The 19051-nt window shown below is 35.9% G+C and overlaps 2 protein-coding genes and 1 pseudogene across 2 annotated transcripts; 2 read left to right on the top strand and 1 right to left on the bottom strand.

Moving 5' to 3' along the window:
* The first annotated feature begins 5 nt into the window (after positions 1-5).
* LOC113668707 (dnaJ homolog subfamily B member 9) lies at positions 6-3707 on the top strand. Its single transcript, XM_027184654.2, has 3 exons — positions 6-383; positions 1580-1990; positions 2854-3707. The coding sequence occupies exons 1-3, from the start codon at positions 167-169 to the stop codon at positions 2922-2924; spliced, it is 699 nt and encodes a 232-aa protein (XP_027040455.2). The 5' UTR covers positions 6-166; the 3' UTR covers positions 2925-3707.
* A 1304-nt stretch (positions 3708-5011) lies between these two features.
* LOC113668717 (WD repeat-containing protein 82) lies at positions 5012-11880 on the bottom strand. Its single transcript, XM_027184673.2, has 9 exons — positions 10963-11880; positions 10742-10839; positions 9422-9488; positions 8880-8979; positions 8652-8768; positions 7708-7863; positions 6265-6334; positions 5958-6100; positions 5012-5284 (listed from the first exon to the last, which is right to left on the bottom strand). Exons 1-9 carry the CDS (start codon positions 11121-11123, stop codon positions 5222-5224), a joined length of 975 nt encoding a protein of 324 aa, XP_027040474.1. The 5' UTR covers positions 11124-11880; the 3' UTR covers positions 5012-5221.
* Positions 11881-16474: 4594 nt separating this feature from the next.
* Positions 16475-18036, top strand: LOC149035359 (uncharacterized; annotated as a pseudogene).
* Positions 18037-19051: the final 1015 nt, after the last annotated feature.

The following is a 19051-nucleotide window of genomic DNA, read 5'->3' as shown; positions in this document are numbered from 1 at the left end:
TGACCAATCACAGAACGCTTCGTATGCTGCAGTTCGAAGGGAAACGTTCTGCTACCAAGAAAACAACACGTTTGCTTAAGTAGACAACTTTGTGTCGTTCTTCTTACGGATCGAAATATTCTTCACTCATCAACTGTTTGCCTGTTGAATCACAGACAAAAAAACTATGAACTGTGACAATCTTGTTCTACTTGTAACGGCGGCATTCAGTATTCTGGTCATCGATTTGGCTTTGGCCAAGGACTATTACAAAATTTTAGGGGTTCCTAGAGATGCGAACGACAGACAGATTAAGAAAGCTTTCAGGAAGCTTGCTGTAAAATATCATCCCGATAAAAACAAAGCTAAGGATGCAGAGGTGAAATTTAGAGAAGTTGCGGAAGGTAGGTAATGCAAATACTTGACTGAGACGTCAATATCTCGCTTGAAATGTGATTGTCGATAGTGTTTGAGCCCCTTAGAGGCAAAACAATCGTATTGAACAAGATTTACCAGTCACCTTCACCAATTCTTTTTTTAATTAAGGTTTTATTTTCCTAATCGAAATGTAAAAGGAAATCTTGAATTCGTTGTTCGTGGATTATAGATTCGCAAAAACCCACTACAGAAGTTAGGTATCTTCAAACACCGGGTGTCGATTTCTGTGTTGTTCTGTGCTATAATCACTGTCAAACCACTTGGCGAGATATTTAAATTTTACCATGGTAATTCATGATTGAGTGGCGATCGCCTCAGTTCCTTAAACAAATGTTCTTATTTATAGAGATTGATGGATTCTAGTAAATTCCGCAATTGTTTGCATTACATTGCACTTGTGGATTGCACAACAATATCTTGATGTTTTTAATGTTTTGATTTTCAAGTGAAGCGTGTTGTCAACATTTGAGTCACAATGGTTTAATTTCTGCTTAAGACGGAATGAAATGTCTTGAAACGTTTTGAGAGGATTTGGAAATGCTATCATTTCGATTTATGTCGTGCTATTCTATCTAGAACCAACTTACTAAAATTGTCGGAGAATTATATGGTCATGTTAAAAGTACATGATTACATAAGGTGTACCCGAACAATTTGAGGAACAAATTAAATGTGTAAGAAAATTCAAGGGTACATTGTACAGTCAGGTCAGAGGTGAAATGCATATCAGTTTTCATGCAGGATCGAAGATGTCTAGCAGTTTCCACGAACATTTTAGTTTCATCTTCAATAAATGAACCTCCAGTCTGCAGACAAAGTTTTGATGTCTTCATGTGTGTTATATTTTACTTAGTAAACACTTTTTGTCATAATGTATAGGTGTCTGTCTTGTACTGTGGAAGAAATTGCAAGTGTCTGTTTGAGAAAGTAGTGTCAATGGAACAATCAAAGCCATTATGAAACCACGAAATCCAGTCTACCAAACACTGATTTGTATTGAAAGGAATTCAAACTTTCAATGCTTTTTTTCAAGCCCATGCTACCTTCAATATTTTAACTGCATAATTAGTTCACTATCATAAAATTAACTATAAAACGTAATCTAACACCACTGACCTCAACGATGTTGCTAACAAATTTACTTCCCCTTCCATACCTGTAGCATATGAGGTACTATCTGATGAGAAGAAAAGGCGACAGTATGACCAATTTGGATCAGAAGGGATGAATAATGATGGCTTCAACTTCCATCAAGGATTCCAGAGCTTTGATGATTTATTTAAAGACTTTGACTTTGGTTTTGGAAATGGACACAATCAGAGGGGAGGAGGTGGAGGTTTTAAGTTTTCATTTGGAGGAGGATTTGATGATTTCTTTGATGATGATGATGATGAGGATGATGAGGAAGATGACTTTTTTGGAGGAGGATTTAAGTTTGGTGGCTTTGGAGATTCATTTTTTAGTGATGACAGCTTTCACAGTGGTAGACATAGAGATGACTTTTACTCTGAAGATAATGGGGATAGATTCCACAGAAATGTCAGACACTCAGAGTTTAAACAAACACAATCAAGTAAGTGAAACGTGAAAGCTTATTTTACATGGATTTAAAAAATAGCTCATCAAAATTATATCACAGAAGAGCTAATTAATGTTCAAACAGCATCTAGCAGTGTTACTTATCACTGTGTGGTTCATGATAAATTAATCCACAAGGTTTCAAGTGTAGTACTGGGGAAAGTAGAAGCAAAATTCAAAGTCAGGTCTTTGTTTCTTATCAAATTGGATGTGGCATACTTTTGTTAGGTGCTTTAACTCCATCCACTGAAATGAATCTTTGGTTGAAATAAAATAAAGTAACATTGGTGAGGTGTATGTGTATGACATTTAAGAAAATGCTAGATGTTCCGTTGGTCATCCCAGCTTTCCAAGTTTCTTTCATGCTGGGTTAATGAAGAAGTGTGAGTGGGTGTGTTGTTGCACTGCATTTAAATACATCCATGTTGCAAATAACATTAACCTACATCATTATGATATGCCAAGGTTGTCCTGAGGTAGATCTGAACATTCTAATTGGTTCTTACTCGGTCATTATTTTTCCATACTGACCATTTCTAAGGAAACAGTCATGAGCCACATATTTTTGTTTGCAAAAGCCAGCAAATTCAAAATGTACAGTTTGGTCCAAGTACCTTATAATTAACTGCTTATTAACCTGGCTTGCTTGAGGCATACTGGGAATATTGGTCCTTGATTGTTTTTGTACAGACCTCACAGCACTCAGTCTGTACTACCACAACCTCATGGCAATATATTCCTTAGTATGGCCCTCATGCTTAGTTGTTAAGAACATAATGTAATTCAAGTATTCTGAGTGATGCAAAATATTGTCTTTGTTTTTATGTTAGTAATAATCATACCTTGTTTGATTTTTAGGAGGTAGAAGTTGCAGAACTGTCACAAGGAAAGTGGGAAATATGGTTACAACTTTTACAGATTGTTCGTAAGGATGGTGTTTAGTAATTTTTAGAATACAATCCTCTTGGGATGGGGAATTGACTAATGTAATGGGGAAACTTATCATAATCAAATTGGATTTTCCCGTGCCACAGGTAGTCAAAGGAACTGATAGAGAGCTGTCAACTACAGTTGGTAAAAAATTACAAAGAATAACCTAGTTTTAACAGAAATCTTATGTAATTATGTTAGGCAAAGTATAAAGTTAACTTACAGGAAATAAATAGGGAAAATTATTAGTTTAAGGAAATCTAAACAGTACAAATTTACTCATGTTTTCATTGATGGGTTCAAAACTTGAATGGAAGCCCAAGTTTACGGTACCTTAGAATATTTGGTGGGTAAGGGATTGGACTGAATATTTGTAGGAATAGTGCAGGCAGTCACCAATAAAAATGGTCTATTCTACTGCTAAAGGATCAAGATAGTTTTGTACTTGTTTGAAGGTTCTCTCAACTAACTGTGGCTCTGAGGGTGGTATGATATTTTTCTCAAATCATAATGTCACATACTGAAAAAAAAATCCTTTTTGTTCTTTGTTTCTATTAGAATGAGTTTAGATTTATACAATATTTAAAATGAAATACCTTTGTAGTAGTGAAGGATTCATTGTTTGCCATTAAACACAGTAGTTTCACTTATTAATTTAGTTATATTATTAAATTATGTGTTCTATTACACACAAGATTAACTGTATTTAGCAACTAAATGTAAAGTACTATAGAACTTTGTCTGTACATAATTGTACATGGAATAAAGTGATGGTTTCTTAATGATGTATCTTTCTTTTGATGAGATCTTTGAAAACATCTCTGAACATTTCTGTTTAAAAGAGTTGGGAAATCTGTTTAATGCATTGGAAATAAAGATTTCTTTACTAAATTTCTTGAAAATATAGACACAAAATGTCAAGTGAGGTAACAAGATGGGTGCTTTAAACATCCTACAAAACAAAAACTTCCTTCAAACAAAAGAATGAGGAGCAAAATTTGCTTTTCATTCACATTTTACTTGTTAATAATTCTGTCCAAATAAGGAGAGACAAGTTAGGTCCACCTGTCATCTGCACCAACCTCTCAGTCAGCAGTAGGAAAACAATTAAAATGATGTTTAAAAGACATCATTCAGCCTTGGTTTAAATTCAATTGTCACATTTAACTACACTATTGCCTGCAAAGAAAATGCCAATCAGAGTAACCCCAGCAGCCTAACAGAAATTCAAATAACAATATATTAGACACCCCTATCAATGGAACCTTACTCCTTAATAAGGGTTTGGGATTCCAGGAGGCTAAAACAGCTACCTGAGTTTGAGACTCTGACTGGTTTGGTCATTTTTAAACCCCAATTCTCTGATGGATCAAAGTTCCCAAACTTCTTTAGTTTCCTTGAAATTACCTGATAGTTAAAAAAATGCCATAGCGTTTCACAACAAGTTATGTTCATTTTTTTAAGAGTTAGGGATACCATAGCGACACTTTACCATCTCAATTAGATAAAACCCCAATTCTTGCTTTACATGTCTCAACCCTTTACACCCTAGCATCAGAATGCATATTCTCCATACTTTTTCCAATACATTTCCATAGAGGCTGACAAGGAGAATTTGTTTAATAGTCAAGAGCCACACTAGTTGGTGATCATCTCCTCTGTTCTCATGACTTTCATTCTTTTTTTAGGGGTGATATCGTAGGGAGAAATTAGATGCTAGTCACTCTTGGGGGCTAAAGGGTTCACTTAATAATGAGCTGGCTGACCCCCATTTTTATTGATGAATTGTGATCATCATATTAAGGTGTATCTTTCTCTGAATAGTTCAAAATGTCTGTTGATACAATTCAGAGTCATCCTAGTAATATACTAACTACTGCAGATAGCAAAGCTTTAATTTTGCAAACAAAGCTGCAACACATTTCACCTTGAGTGACAGCTGTGTTCATTTAAGTTTACAGTCTCAAAACATTGAAACTATTGATTGTTCAGGTGCTTGACTGATGTTCTGAGACTGAAAATGCAAAGGCACTTTCATTAGTTATCCCACTACTATGTAAAGTTGAGAGAACTAGTTTCCTTGACACAAATTTTCATGGTTTTATTTCATTTCGGTATTAGAAAACAAACAAACAAAAAAACTAAGGATGCCACTAGATATGCTATATACAACATTTATACTGTTTCTTTTCCTAAATCAACCACAGCAATGTAGCCAACACCTCATGGTGACACTGTTTATACTCAGTTCATAGGGTTCAGTGGTAACTACATCTGTTCAACAAACAGTTTCATGTTAGCTTGGTAATGATCTTTTGCTTGCCTCATCCACCTCCTCTAAATTAGGTAACCAGAATGCCTACAAATACCAAAATAAAGATAATTTGTCTCAACACTGTTTTGGATCTCAGCATGGTTCCTCACAACTCAAGCCATCATGCGGTTCCAGTGAAAATATTTAACTACTTAATTTGAGTTTGGATTGAAATCACACTTTAATCAAATGGGCATTACAACCAAGTGAGTTCAGACAGTCACTACCATATGAAAAGTCATTACCTTTTAAAGAAGAAAAGGAAGGAGGTTGTATTGTTGTTAAAGATCTCTCAGATATCTATCACTGAAGTAAAACTTAAAGTATCTAACACACGTGACTACCGGTAATTGGTTGAATGGCTGTAGAATCTGCATGATATCAAAGGTTGAAAGGAAAAACAATGCCCTTTTTTGTTCACAGTTTGGTTTACACAATTGTTGTCAAACAGAAGGGGATTGCCCAAATGAGTAAGAAATGTACCACAGAAATGAGCATGGAGTACTGCTCCCTTTAAAGATAAGTCTTTTTCTCATCATCTCCTTGACATGTAACAACAGTGTGTAAGGTTTCATGGGAAAGCTATTACAAGTTTCATTATAGGGAATCACCAACAACTCTAATCAGTTATCAACTTATAATCTTCCAATCTATCATCCTTCCAACTGTGCATAATGTGTACACATACATGTATGCATCATCTAAAAATCATACTGACCATGTTGGTACAAGCACTGGCCAACATCATGTACTTGGGATTGAATGCAACACACTGGATAGGACCAGGGTGATTACCCTCTAACACAGTCAGCTTTTGTCCACTGTCTGACCCCCAGACATGAACACGTCCATCTTGAGAACCTGTTCAACAATGTAAGAGGCAACATTTACCTGTTTCAGAAGGTAATGTGATGAAATATAGTTCAAAAGTATCAAGTTTGATTCTCAGTAACTGAAAGAAATTGCTCTCTGATTCAAAGATTGCACGTATGGATATACATATATATGGATGTGAAATATTTTACCTGAGATGACATATTGTGCATCAGGAGTGAAGCAAACTTCAACTGGAGTAGACCTTGTAACAGTATGACCCTAAAAAGATAGCATAAAATAAAGGGAAATTTAGCAAACTAATGTTAGAGCAGGTCACTGAGCAGTTTCTTTGACGTACATTGTAGCTAATGAAGTAAGCCAAAGCAGCAGATTCATGTTCAAAATACCTTTGGATTGCAGATATTAGTAGGTGATGGATGTTAGTTTTGAAACACCATTTGTTTTACTGATTTCCTACAGAATTCCTTTTGATTTACATTTACTTATCATGTAGTCTCAAATGAAGGTGTCAGCAGAAATCGAGATTTCCTGGAATTCTATCATAACTTTGGAAACTTCACTAGCCAGGTAATAGTTCTTATTGTGAGTGCTACTTTTTGCAATGCCTTAGCTTTTTTCACTCTTCATAGCCTAAAAAATTATGATATTGGTAAAAAAAGAACTTAGTTGAAGCTACACTGCCACCTTTGCTACAATCAGAAGGATCCAAGCTACCACTATATCAAGTGTCTGCTTTTTTTTTGGTGTGAGTTGTCATCCAAAGGACATAAGTCTTTTCTTTGTTGTTTATTAGGTCACACAATCATCAGCTTTTTTCTCAGTCATAGAACATCTCTTTTTCAGTCCACTCAGTATTACCGTTACAGCATTATGGTGAAACCATCTTATTCATCAATTGTCCTTGTTTCTTTTCAAATTGTTATTCTCTCATGCTCATTTTAGTTGCCAGTTAGTATGACACTGTTGTTTGTATCTTCTTATGACATGAGAATCATCATATCTATTCATTTCATGCTAGAAGTTTGCTAGCTTTATTTTTGTACCATGTCTCTTGACAGTTTACCATTTCTTTTTAGCCTTATCTAAGTAAAACTCTACTTTGAATCATCGTATTTCAGTTTGAACCTACACCTTAATCTGCATCTAAACCTACTACTATTTTTTCTACTACTACTGCTACTAAGGCCAATAAACTTCGATCTTCACTATCTATGACCCTTCATGTCAAACACTATTGATCAATCTAAATCTTTGAACTTTGATCTGTCATTACATCAGTTTAAATCTACATAGAGGAGTTTGAATTATTGTAACCTTGCATTGTGCCACCCCTGCAGTTGTTGGGGATTTGAGTGAGCCGCAGCCTCTAGAATCTTCACGATTACAGTTGATTTTACCATTAAAGTCATTTAGTGAATTATCTTGTTACCCATGAGTTTTTTTGCACATTTTAGCCAAATTTCTAATTTTTGAAGCTGCTATGAATCCTATTTCCAGATCACACAACTGTGAATGAGCCCCAAAGAAAGCTCTACATATTACTGGAAGTTTTACCAATGACAGATTTTTACACTGACTTTAAGTGTACTGTTGAATAACATTATTGTACATCCAATAAAAGCGGTACTTACAGTGAACGTATGTAACTGTGTTCCTTGGAAAGCATCAATCAAATGAATAACTCCTCCATTTGTAGCCAATAAGATCATTTTCCCATCAGAACTAAACTTAACTCCTGTCCACTCAATGCTTGGGTCATTTTGAATGTGGAAAGTAGAAAATGGACCCTGAAGGAAACAATTCACTTATGCTTAAACATTGTTCTGAAAGTACAAGTCAGATAATACAGAAAAGCAAGGTCAAAATAAAGAAAATTTTAAAACTAAAATAAAAAAGAATTACCAAAAAAAAAAAAAAACAGTAAACTTTGCCCTTAGTGTTGAACAAGGAGGGTATTTAAATCTAAGTCCCCCTCCTTGTGGACCCACTTTATTTACCAAGCAAATTGGTGACAAATAAAATTAAAGTAACTTTCCTGCATAAGTGCACAATGCATTTAAAACATCACAAGTAAACACATAGGGCTGGTTGCTTAAACAAAGTTTAGCTGTTGTTTAACAAAACCGCACTCTAAGCCTTCTTCAATCTAGCCAAACCTTTTATCTAAGAATCAATTTTTTGTGAACAGTGTCAACAGGCCGCAACCTAAAAGTAGATGGACATCTATTAAAATGAAATCAACCCTCTTAAGGAGAATCACTGAGGCCCACTGCTTGCGGAAAACCACAGTTTGGGTTAGATCTTGTTTAAATAAGCAGCCCATATAATGCCCATTGAAGGAACTGTCAACTGTACTTGAAAAAACTTTTAAAACTCTTTTTGTTTTGACCAAACCTTCCAAAGTGTTCTATCTACCAAATAGATATGGTTGGTAACCCCTACTGTAGTTCATTTGCTTTTTAAACAGAAGTTTCCAGTGCTCTTTTTGTGGCAACTGTTCTGAAGGAATGTTATATGTGAACATTGAGCTAATATTGTTGGATATGTTTCATTACAATATATTGGCAAGAAATACCTTGTCAAAAGACCTCAGATCATACAGTTTAACCATTTCAGAGTCCACTCCAGCTGCAAAAATCAGACCCTCTGGATCAAAAGCTGCCACAGGTCTCCCATTCACATGCATCAACCCCTCAATGAAAAGACATATGAAAATAATATATAAATTTTCTTGTTTCCATGTGATAATTAGCAATCATTTTTGTGATTTCTTCTGTAACAAACTCATGGTCATTTTAAGTACCTGACAATTAGGGGATCTCAGATCCCACAACCTGAGTGTCCTATCCAATGATCCTGATACAAAAGTATCATCCATAGGAGACATGTGCAGGGTCATAACTCTACAAAAACACACATGTATGTGAGGCAAAGAATTTACCAAATGGTGTAAATAACAATAGAAAAGGATGTGAAATAATATCACTTGTAAATTACAGATCAAGTTTTTCATTTGGTACTTACTTTTGTTGTTAAAACAGACACACATTTTAATGGTCATTTATCTATCAATTCAAGTAATCTACCGTATCCATATAGGTTTAAAACACTTAACAGAATCTGTTTCTCTCTTACAATTACATACTGATTGTTGTTCAAGTCTTCTGTTGGCTTAAAATGCTTCAAACCAATAAAATTTATGTTATTTTGTTTTGTTTTTGCTTCTTTTTTTAGATAAGCAATACTTAAAAGTAAACAATTAATATAAATCTTTGTGACAAGACACCAAACTTGTGCAAAAGCAAGGGGAAAAAAATCAAGTGTAATTAAAATTAAAATTCTTACCTCTTTGTGTGTCCTGTAAAGTATCTGAGATATTTATTGTCATGTAGAGAAAGATAACGGATAGTGTCTGTTGCAAGAAACAGTAGAACAGGAAAATTACAATAGTTGTTTAATCTTTTTGACAACAGAGCTTGACTCTATGGGAAAACAGAGTCTGAGAAGAGTTCTGATCTTCACACTGCTACAATCAGTCGCATTTTAATCTAAGATCCTGTTTATCATAAAGAGTAGATAAGCTCCTCCATACTTCCATGAAAAAGACACAAGAAGGAAAAAGAAAGAAAGACTGTGTGAAGGAGACATTGAAATGCACAACGGAGAAAAAGTCCACAACTGGGACAGGGGCCTTAGGCTTCAGCCTTCAATATCCTCAAGGATTTGAGGCTGATTTCCCTTCTCTAATACATTTTTATGGAAAAAAAACAACAACAGCAACAAACAAATTTTTTACCAACACTGATATTACCATAAATGCAACCTTCTGAGCTGAGTAAATTGGCAGGTGAAATACATATGTGCTGAGCACTTTGGATTTAAAAATCTATAGGTAATATACATCAGAGGCTTTGAAAGTGTAGATTATTTTGATTAGAGTATTCTGAGTCTTCCCCAATAAATCTTACTTGATTTTCAAGGTTAAACTTGTTGATCAGACCAAGAAATTCCATCATTTTTAGTTTAATTTTTGACAATGTCTCCTGCATGAAGCTACTGATGACAGTGACTTAAATAATTCTCTATTTTTTTATGCAAAAATTCATCAGTTCTTAACTTGTTACATTTGGGTGTTTGTGGTAGTAGCATTATGATAAAAATAAATCATAAAAATAATAACAACTTGGCAACAATTATTATTAATCCCTAAATAAAGTTTCTAGAGGAAGGTATACTGCGGTGAATATAGCACCCTAGTTGTTTTCACTGTGTGGCTGTTGGTAAAAATCCCTGACAATGGATTACAAGAAAACACTCTTTTACATAATTTTTTCCCAGTAAGCATTTCAAGTGACATTACTTCTTCTCTGGAGTTTACCACTACAGAATAGGGTATTGATTACCAGTTTAAAAAATTCTTAATTTTTGTTTTCTTATCTAAGAATAAAAATTTCCTTCATCTCTCTTATATTATCATTCAAAATGATAAATTTTCATTGTAAGTATTTACGGTAATTAGTAATGTATTGTAATTTAGGATTCCCTCATTAGACCTTATTAGATATCAAAGACTGGCCCACCAAGATTCGTATGAGCTATCTGCATGTCAGAATAGCTGTAAATTTTATTCTAAGAATAAAAAAAAAAGTTGTTGTTTGAGCTCACCATCAATCTTGGTCGAAGTGTGAATCACTGTGTTTGTTGCATGTGTGTACTGGATTTGTGCCACACCATACTTCTTGCTGTAAAGGGTTCTTTTCGGCCTATAAAACGACAAAAAAGTTAGAGTTTTGTGTTATCGTTAAGATATCTGCCATGATAACCATGAAGTGAAGTCATTCTTCTCTCTAGGAGTTGAATTGAAATTTTCTAAACTTCGTGCTCACTTTCCCTCAAGGCAGTCATAAATAACTATGGAATCATCATCACTGCTGGTGATCAGAGTCTCGCCATTTGGCGAGAAGTTTATGTGATTGATTCGGTCACTATTTTCTCGAAATACTTTTGCAACTCGAAAGCTACGAATAGTACTGTCCACAAGCTTCATTGTGTCCAGGAGCAATAGACTGCCGCCATTTGCAATTTGTCTTCTCGTGCTAATTACACGACGCTCTTGACAGCTAGCCTCGTTTTCGTAGAAACGTACTACTCTCCCTAGGGTAGGGCGAGGGGAGAAATGTTTGTCGGTTCACGTGGGCGCTATATAAACTGAAAAATCATAACGCTCTTCACAGTGAGACCATAAGCAAGACTTGGGGTGGTAAGTGGAAGTCGTAACGCTCTTCTCAGTGAGACCATAAGTATGGTTTGGGGAGGTAAGTGAAAATTCTCTGTTCCTTCCCTTCCTTTGGTGAAAGGCGATTCGTTCGCAAGTTTAGAACTTCACGTAAACGGCGTTTGTTTCGAAGTAACGGATGCTTTGGCCTCAATTATGTGATCCTGCGTGTGCCACTACATAGTGAACAATAATTCTACAGCTACCATCTCGCTGGCTTGGTTGAGTTTGACCAGGTTTTCCTTTCTCAACTCGTTGAAATTTTACAGCAAACGCGCCTCTCCGCCATAGTTGTTTTGTGTGTTGAGAGGCAAGCTAGCCTGAATGTTGGCAAGATCGTTCAATTGATATTTGAAACGTTTCTGTATTCATTTAGTGGAGACTCACTCTTCAAATGCTTTTCATATTCTGTCTATATTCATCGATCAAGTATTTAATAAGCTGGTACAATCATGTTGCTTGATTACAGTGCTTTCACATCGTTCAGTAGTCCTACAGTAATATTGCTATGTTCTCAATACCTACAGTTTCACTTATTTTTGCAACCCGTTAATCTAACAAGTTCTCAAGGTTTCTTATTGATCAAGCCAACCATTGGGCTCTGGTGAAATCCATACTTATCTATTTCCATAGAGATGTCCTTGTCAATAACAACCAAGTGCTGGTACCTTGACTCAACATCTCTAATGTGCTACCAGTGCAACAACTTAAAACTATTTCAATGTGTTATCTCATCCCCTGTGCGCCTTTTATAACATCTTCTGAAAATCTTATGGCAGCTGTGAGTTGCATTTAACCCTTTAACTCCCAGAAGTGATTAACATGTAACTTCTCCTTTTTAATATTTATAGATTATACAGCAAACAGGTAGTGAGAATACTCAAACTCATCAGGTATAAGATTTACCTTGATTAAGCATCAAATATGAGTAACCAATTTACAAGGAAATGTGTAGCAGCTAGAGGGGAGAATAAGCAATCACATCTGGGGAGTTAAAGGGTTGAGAGGCATGATGGAGCCTGTGAAGGCCATTTAAGAAATAATGACAAATGAAAAGTTGAAATGAAACAACAGTACCTATATAAGTGTAACAAGAAGGAAACAGTGGCTTCAATGTGGAGTTTTAATCACAATGCCAAAAAGAACTTAGATATTGCACAATCAAAGCAACATGAAATGAATATATTAACTACATCCAGGGTATTGTGAGCTGTGTCATGCTGTTGGTATTGTCACAATAAGACACATCTTGACATGAAACTCAAAGGTCAATTCGAAGACCATTTGAACCACTAGCACCTTAAAACACAAAATACATTCTTTAAAATACAGTTCCAGTCAAGGTGAAAGGACATATTGAGTCCTTTATGGCTCTGTCTTATGTGCACTTTCTTGAAATATTGTTGCACACTTGTGACTACATAGTAGAAGTTGCAATCCCACTACATGTCCCTGTTAGAGTTGGAACAAGAGCTTCTGATTTGTATCATACTGAAGATTAAAGTAATGGTACACAACAAGAAGCATTAATGTAGCTTTGGAGCAATTCAAACTACCATCTAAACCTGTAAAGACATTTGTGTAAATGACAGCAAAAAGCTGGTTTGGGCAGTGTCTTTAGAGCTTACTGTAAAAGAAGCCAATTTCAGTGAAATGGTCTTAGCTTCCATCTTGATGAATTCATCTACCTCCCCAGTAGTCTAAAGGAATGAATACTCAAATGGTTAGTGATGAATATACAATTTCATTCATATTTGGTCTCATTTGACTTAAATTTCTCCAAAAGTGATAATGTTAAGAGAGCAAATTTTGAAAAAAAAGACTTTTTTGTAGTCATTCAATTTTGATTAAAAATCTGGTGATCTCACAAGAAGAATGGGGAATACATTTTTGAAGGCACTTGGGAATAATAATCACAATAGTGGAATCCAGGAGCATGTCTTAAATATTAACTTAACATGCATGTACTTACTCTTCATTGTTTTCACTTGGTGAGAGGAGAATTGTGAGGCACAACTGTTGGCTTCATTGGATCTGAGCCCTCAATAAGCTGCTTTTTCAGCTCCAGAGGTTGTCACAGTTTGTCCATCAAGAACACAGGCTTGTGTTTGAAACAGGTCCTCAAAATGAATCACACATAAACATAAGACTTCTTGGGGACAAACTCTTTGCAATGAATACACACAAATCATGTCCACTTCTTGTGCATGTGTTCTTTTTTGGGAAAATAGTGTGTTGATAAGCCTGGAGTTTCAGTTTTGTTTTTGCAATTTTCTTTAATGGGGCTACCAGCTACATATTAGCCCACTCCCAACACCATTTGGAACCACTAACTACATCACTTCCTCTGTAAGACAAATGTTTTGGATGCTAAACTGGACCCTCCTTAAACCTTCGAGGTTTTGACTGTTTAACTCGCTGATCTGTATTTTTTTTTTTAGTTATAAAGTAGCAACCAGGAAAAATATATATTTTACTTCAGGTGCATTTTAAGAGTTAAATGTTTCAAGAACTTATCAGCTCCAGTGCATAAGTAGTACCAACAATTTGGTGTATTCATGGTACCCAAAAAGTTTATCGAGGCACACAAGATTAAACTGGGGAATAAACAATATTGACTTTACTAACTTGGCTGTTAACAAAGATTTCCGGTGGTGGATATTCTGTGAAGAATGCACTAAAATTTGTCACTGCAGAAGCTCTAATTCCATCTAGAGGCGAATTACTGTGTGGTAGCTATGTTCCCCTCCTGTGGGAGAAGTGCTTGGGTTTTTTAACACTTTCTAACCAGTCAAGAGAAGATGTTTATCCAAGAAGACTAGAATGCCTAACCATTAGTAGATGTTGTAACAAAGGCAGCACCTTCTCTTCAGATATTTTAAGACTCTGGGTGTTGGTCCAGTTTGGGGTTTGAACCTATGACCTCTTGCATGGCAGTTCAGTGCTCTACAACATCAGCTAACCAAGTGCTGTCCTGTTTAACTCTTTATCTCTGGGTTTCTCTCAAGCTGTTCTTTGAATTCTTCGTAAGCTGCCTGTTGGTCGTTCTCATGAGTGTCTGCGAGGCCAAGTACGTCCAGGGCACACAGTTGCTCATAATCTGTTAAGGCTGACTGCGTTAGGAGCACAGGACTACCAACATCTTCTTTTCCCGGTGACATTAAGGTCCATCCAAGGAGCGTTCTCTCGGCCACAGGCTGCCCAGGTTTTCCCACTCTTTGTGCGGTACTTGTTTTGACTGTGGCATACTCGCTGGCGCCTAAGACTACGTGAATTGGAATTTGTTGGTCATCAATGTAAACTTATGAATTTATTTTTGATTAATTCTTATGTTAAAAAAGTACATTACAATAGTAGTAATAATATTGACACAATAATTTGCCTAATTCAAATATATGCTAGATAAAAAAATTACTAAATGATAAAGAAGTGACAGGGGTGTGAGAGGCGAAAGAACAGGAACTTCAATTACAATTGCTTTCTAATCTTGAAATTTAAGTGGCTTTATATAGCCAGGAAATCAGCAATAGATGTTTTTATTATTAAATGCTTGTTTCACTTCTCAAAAAAGTGGGCCAACAGCAATTTACTAATGGTAAATTATATATATAAAAAAATAAAAGGCAAGGCATATCCCTTAAAAGAAAAGAGCCTCAATGTTTCCACTTTCTATCCATGTTTACATATCAGTTTCAATTCTGTGCTCATCAACATATCTTTCAACAATAATGTACCACTGGCCATTCCATAGAATGACATCAGCTTTGAGTCAAAATAAGTGATGATGTTCACTCTTAGTCACACAAAAGTAATCAAGATACTGTAACTGATTTTATTTCTCTAGAAAATTATTATCTTGCTGTGGTAATTAAAATGAAAGGCAGCATTCCTAAGAGAATTGTGTTATGTGAAGGATTATCAAAGATGTGGGAAATTCTTCAGCTTTTTCAGTGCTCACCTTAGAAGGTGAGTCCATTAATAGGGGAGAGAGAAAGAGGAAAAGGTAATGAGTAAGTTGAAGAGGGATAAAATTTGTGTTCAGTGTAAAATGTTGATGCATCTCTGCATACATGTTTCTTGTCATTGTTTTCTTGGCATGGATAGTGGAGCTAGTGACATTTGTGGCTATGTAGATGTGTGGTTCATGCAGAGGTTCTCCTCAGAGTGTCTTTTCAAGTTTCAGAAGTACTGCCCCTCTGATTTTCATGGGCAGAAATTAAGGACATCATGGCGGCTAAGCATGCGCAGAGTTTTCCTAATGCCCTTTAAAAATGTCCGAAGCTTCTAAGGATTTGTATGGCAAAGTTCTAATGTTAAAAAAATTTGACAAAATGAAAATAATTATCGTGCTTGCAAGCATCAGTGTGCTATCGTGTTAGTGAGTTGCTGCTTTGGACGAAATTTCGAGGTTCACACTCGTTTCGTCTTTGATCCCAAACGAATTACGCAAATCCCATATAAGAGTCATATTGCACTTCCATACAAACACAGTAAATTGGCCGAAATAGCCAAACTTCGACCCGGCACATCCGCGAAAGAAGACACTATTGGTAGGTTGCGAGCATCGCGCTGCGAACAGGGGTCTCTTATCTCTCATTTTGTGCCGCTTTTTTGGATGAATGTGGCATTCTTTTTGATCCCCGTAAAGTTGAAGATTTGCAATATTCATCGCGAACAGAACTTTCGCCTTTAGTCACGCAGAAAGGATGTCGCAGAAGTTGGATCAACGGTTCTTCCTGAACAAATGGTTTCCGACGCCATTTGTACTTTCAAAGGCTTGGTATCTTAGCTTGTTTACATAGGTCAGATGATATAAATAAAGAAAACTGATTGGTTCAAGGGTGGTATTAAAAAATAACCGTGCTTTGCCGTAACGCTATCCATTCCGTGACATGGTTGCGTGACTTCCAATTTAGGCATAAACGTGACGCAAGTTTCTCATTTCTTTCTGGTCTCAATCTGTTATTTTGCTATAAAATAATATAAAATCTTACCTCTCCAGTTTCGTAATCACATGAAACATTTACAATGTCGGACGCACCTCCTCCCAACTATATATTTAATACGAAATTGGCACCACAACCTCCTTCACTGAAATATGTCTCACAGTCCATGGCGGAAAATGTTGCATTTACCTTTGACATACCTTTCCCTATGCTTAAGCTTGGAATGAATTCCTTGATAAACCAGAAAATGAAGGGACAGAGGAAGAAGAACACGTGGATGGTGAACTGACGCAAGGTCCGATCACGCTGGAAGTATTTCAGAAACGTATGAGGAAAAAATATAAAACTTACATAGACTTGTTTGAACTTAATATTCCTAGGAATCTGTTTTCTATCAGAAAATCGGAAGAAGTGAGAAAAGAGTTGAATGAATCTCTGCAAAAATTAGCTTCTTCTGTGAAGTCTCAATACAAGCAGATCAGGGGGAGAAAGGGCCTTGCCCTGAACTCAAAAATAAAAAAGTTCCATGCGTTTGAGAGACATGTTCAGTCAGTAGCAGAGCTGGAGAGAGAAAATGAACAACTAAAGGAGTTGAACTCTTCCCTGCATGAAGAAATTGAAGAGTGGAAATCAAACTATGCAAATTTGGAGGAAGAAAAGAGAAAAATGTTTCATGAAATGCAAGCTGAAATAAGAACACTTCAAGATGATGTCGAAAAAGCTGAGACCACAAATAAAGAATTAATTGATTATATTGAACGCCTGCAGACAGCTCAGCAAGACTACAAGGGAAAAGACATTTCTCAAGTAAAGAAAAAGTCGAGGACTTTGAAGACTTTCATGACAAGAGCTTAGACAGCACTGGTTTGCCAAGTCCTTTGGACTAAAAATTGAGTCAATTGCCATGAAAGAAGTCCAGACTGGAAGCAAGCATAATGTAAAAATGGCCAGTGATGCGCAGCAAGAAAACACTGCCACAGGGTTTGACTCCCTTTCAGAAGAGGAAAAAGAAAAAGTAGATAAAATTTTATTTCTTTTAGACAAATTTTGTGTGGGGGACTCATTTTATCATGAGTTCTCAATGTATAATGATCTTCCAAAATCATATCTAATTAAGCAACGGCGAACACAACTAAATGACATGTGCCATATTGTATCTACACCTGGGAGGGCTGAGGGTGCAGAAGTTTCATTCAAGGAACTTCTCAAGGAAAGGGTGCAAAATGTAATCAACCAAAATCCAGAATTTTTATTTTGAAAATGAAAGTGTTAAAGTTAAAATATCAGGGGATGGGGCAAGGATGACTCGCAATAGAACCTTTATCATTCTTTCTTTTGCTTTGTTGCAAAATAACAGTCATTTAATGTCAGCAAGGGGAAATAACACAATCGCCATTGTGAGGGGCTCAGAAAATTATGAAACACTGAAGGAGTCATTTGCTAATGTATTTTCAGACATAAATGATCTAAATTCAATGACCAAAATCACAATTAATGGGAAAGAAATAAAACTTGAATTCTTTTTGGGGGGAGATTATAAATTCATTTTAATCATGTTGGGTCTCAAAGGTGCCACCTCATTCTATCAGATGTCCTAAAAGTTGAGGCCAGACAATGGGCACTACGTAAATCAGAAAGGGAGAAAAGGCCATATAACAAATCAAATACAGAATACCTGGGAAAAAGATCTCCTTGAGGCAAGGAGCAAGGAAAGGAAAACAACATTTGATCCTGAAGAACCTGAGTAATGGTTAGTTTACCGTGAGGGTAACATATATATCTAGGGTAGTTTCAGTAGACCACCACTGCACTGAACAATGGAGAGAACTCAGTATTGAAAAATAGAACAATAACAACAATGAGTGGGATAGCAATCTCAAATACTACAAAACTATTGATTTTTTTGTTCTTTGGATTGTAAAAATGTTCTCTTAAAGCTGGCATTCAATGAAGTGGAAGTCTACTCTTGTGTCCTTTATACTTAACAAATTGTAAAACAGCCTGCACACCGCAAGTACTTCTAGGTTGTAAATATGAAAAATTTGACTCAATATAAGAATATATGATGAACTACTACAAAAATATAGATTTTCTATTTCGTAATAAATACATAATGCCAAATAGAATCAAATCAAGTCTTGGTTTCTTTAATTTGTCTCATGTCAGGCTACATGCTGCTTTACAAAAAGAAATACTCAATTTTTCTGGCCTATATCATGGGCAAGGTGTAATTGACTCCCCTGTCAAGTTATGAGTCTTTGGACTCCATGACAAAAACAATCTGACCTTCACAGGAAAGTCAATTTGCACCCCATCCCCCTATACTATCTATTAGCCTGTGCCACCCATTAGGAAAGTGGCATCTTATAAAATTCTGTTTTTCAAGGAGGATGTATCCACTGTCGTTACTTTTCCGTCCCTTATCTTTAAACAAAAAGTTAAAATAAGTGTTGTTAAAAGCAATGACAGTGGGTAATTGAGACTTTGATTTTAACTGCTCTAAAATGCCAATGTGGAGACCCTCACTGGCATCAGCAATCTCTTGCTGTGTGAGCCTTGGGTTGTTGAATGTTCTAAGGGCGAGGAAAAAACATTCATCTTAAAAAATAGTATTACAATTTTTACATTGAATAGGAAATTATCACATACAAGCACAGAATATCAACAGAGGAAACCAATGTAACGGATTTCCCCTGTTTTTTGTGTAATTATAAAGCTGTTAATCACACATGATATCTCACCTCAAAGCAAAGG

The sequence above is a fragment of the Pocillopora damicornis genome, chromosome 13 (assembly GCF_964200805.1).
Source record: "Pocillopora damicornis chromosome 13, jaPocDami1.2, whole genome shotgun sequence".
In the NCBI taxonomy this organism is placed as follows: domain Eukaryota; kingdom Metazoa; phylum Cnidaria; class Anthozoa; order Scleractinia; family Pocilloporidae; genus Pocillopora; species Pocillopora damicornis.
The sequence above is the reverse complement of the archived record's forward strand: the minus strand, read 5'-3'. Positions and strand labels throughout refer to the sequence as shown.

Coding starts and splice junctions, on each gene's coding strand:
- LOC113668707 (XM_027184654.2), top strand. CDS start 167: ATGAACTGTGACAATCTTGTTCTACTTGTAACGGCGGCATTCAGTATT. Junction 384..1,579: donor ATTTAGAGAAGTTGCGGAAG/GTAGGTAATGCA, acceptor CCATACCTGTAG/CATATGAGGTACTATCTGAT. Junction 1,991..2,853: donor GTTTAAACAAACACAATCAA/GTAAGTGAAACG, acceptor TTTGATTTTTAG/GAGGTAGAAGTTGCAGAACT.
- LOC113668717 (XM_027184673.2), bottom strand. CDS start 11,123: ATGAAGCTTGTGGACAGTACTATTCGTAGCTTTCGAGTTGCAAAAGTA. Junction 8,980..9,421: donor TTTACAGGACACACAAAGAG/GTAAGAATTTTA, acceptor GTGTTTTTGTAG/AGTTATGACCCTGCACATGT. Junction 6,335..7,707: donor CACAGTTACATACGTTCACT/GTAAGTACCGCT, acceptor CTATCTTTTTAG/GGTCATACTGTTACAAGGTC.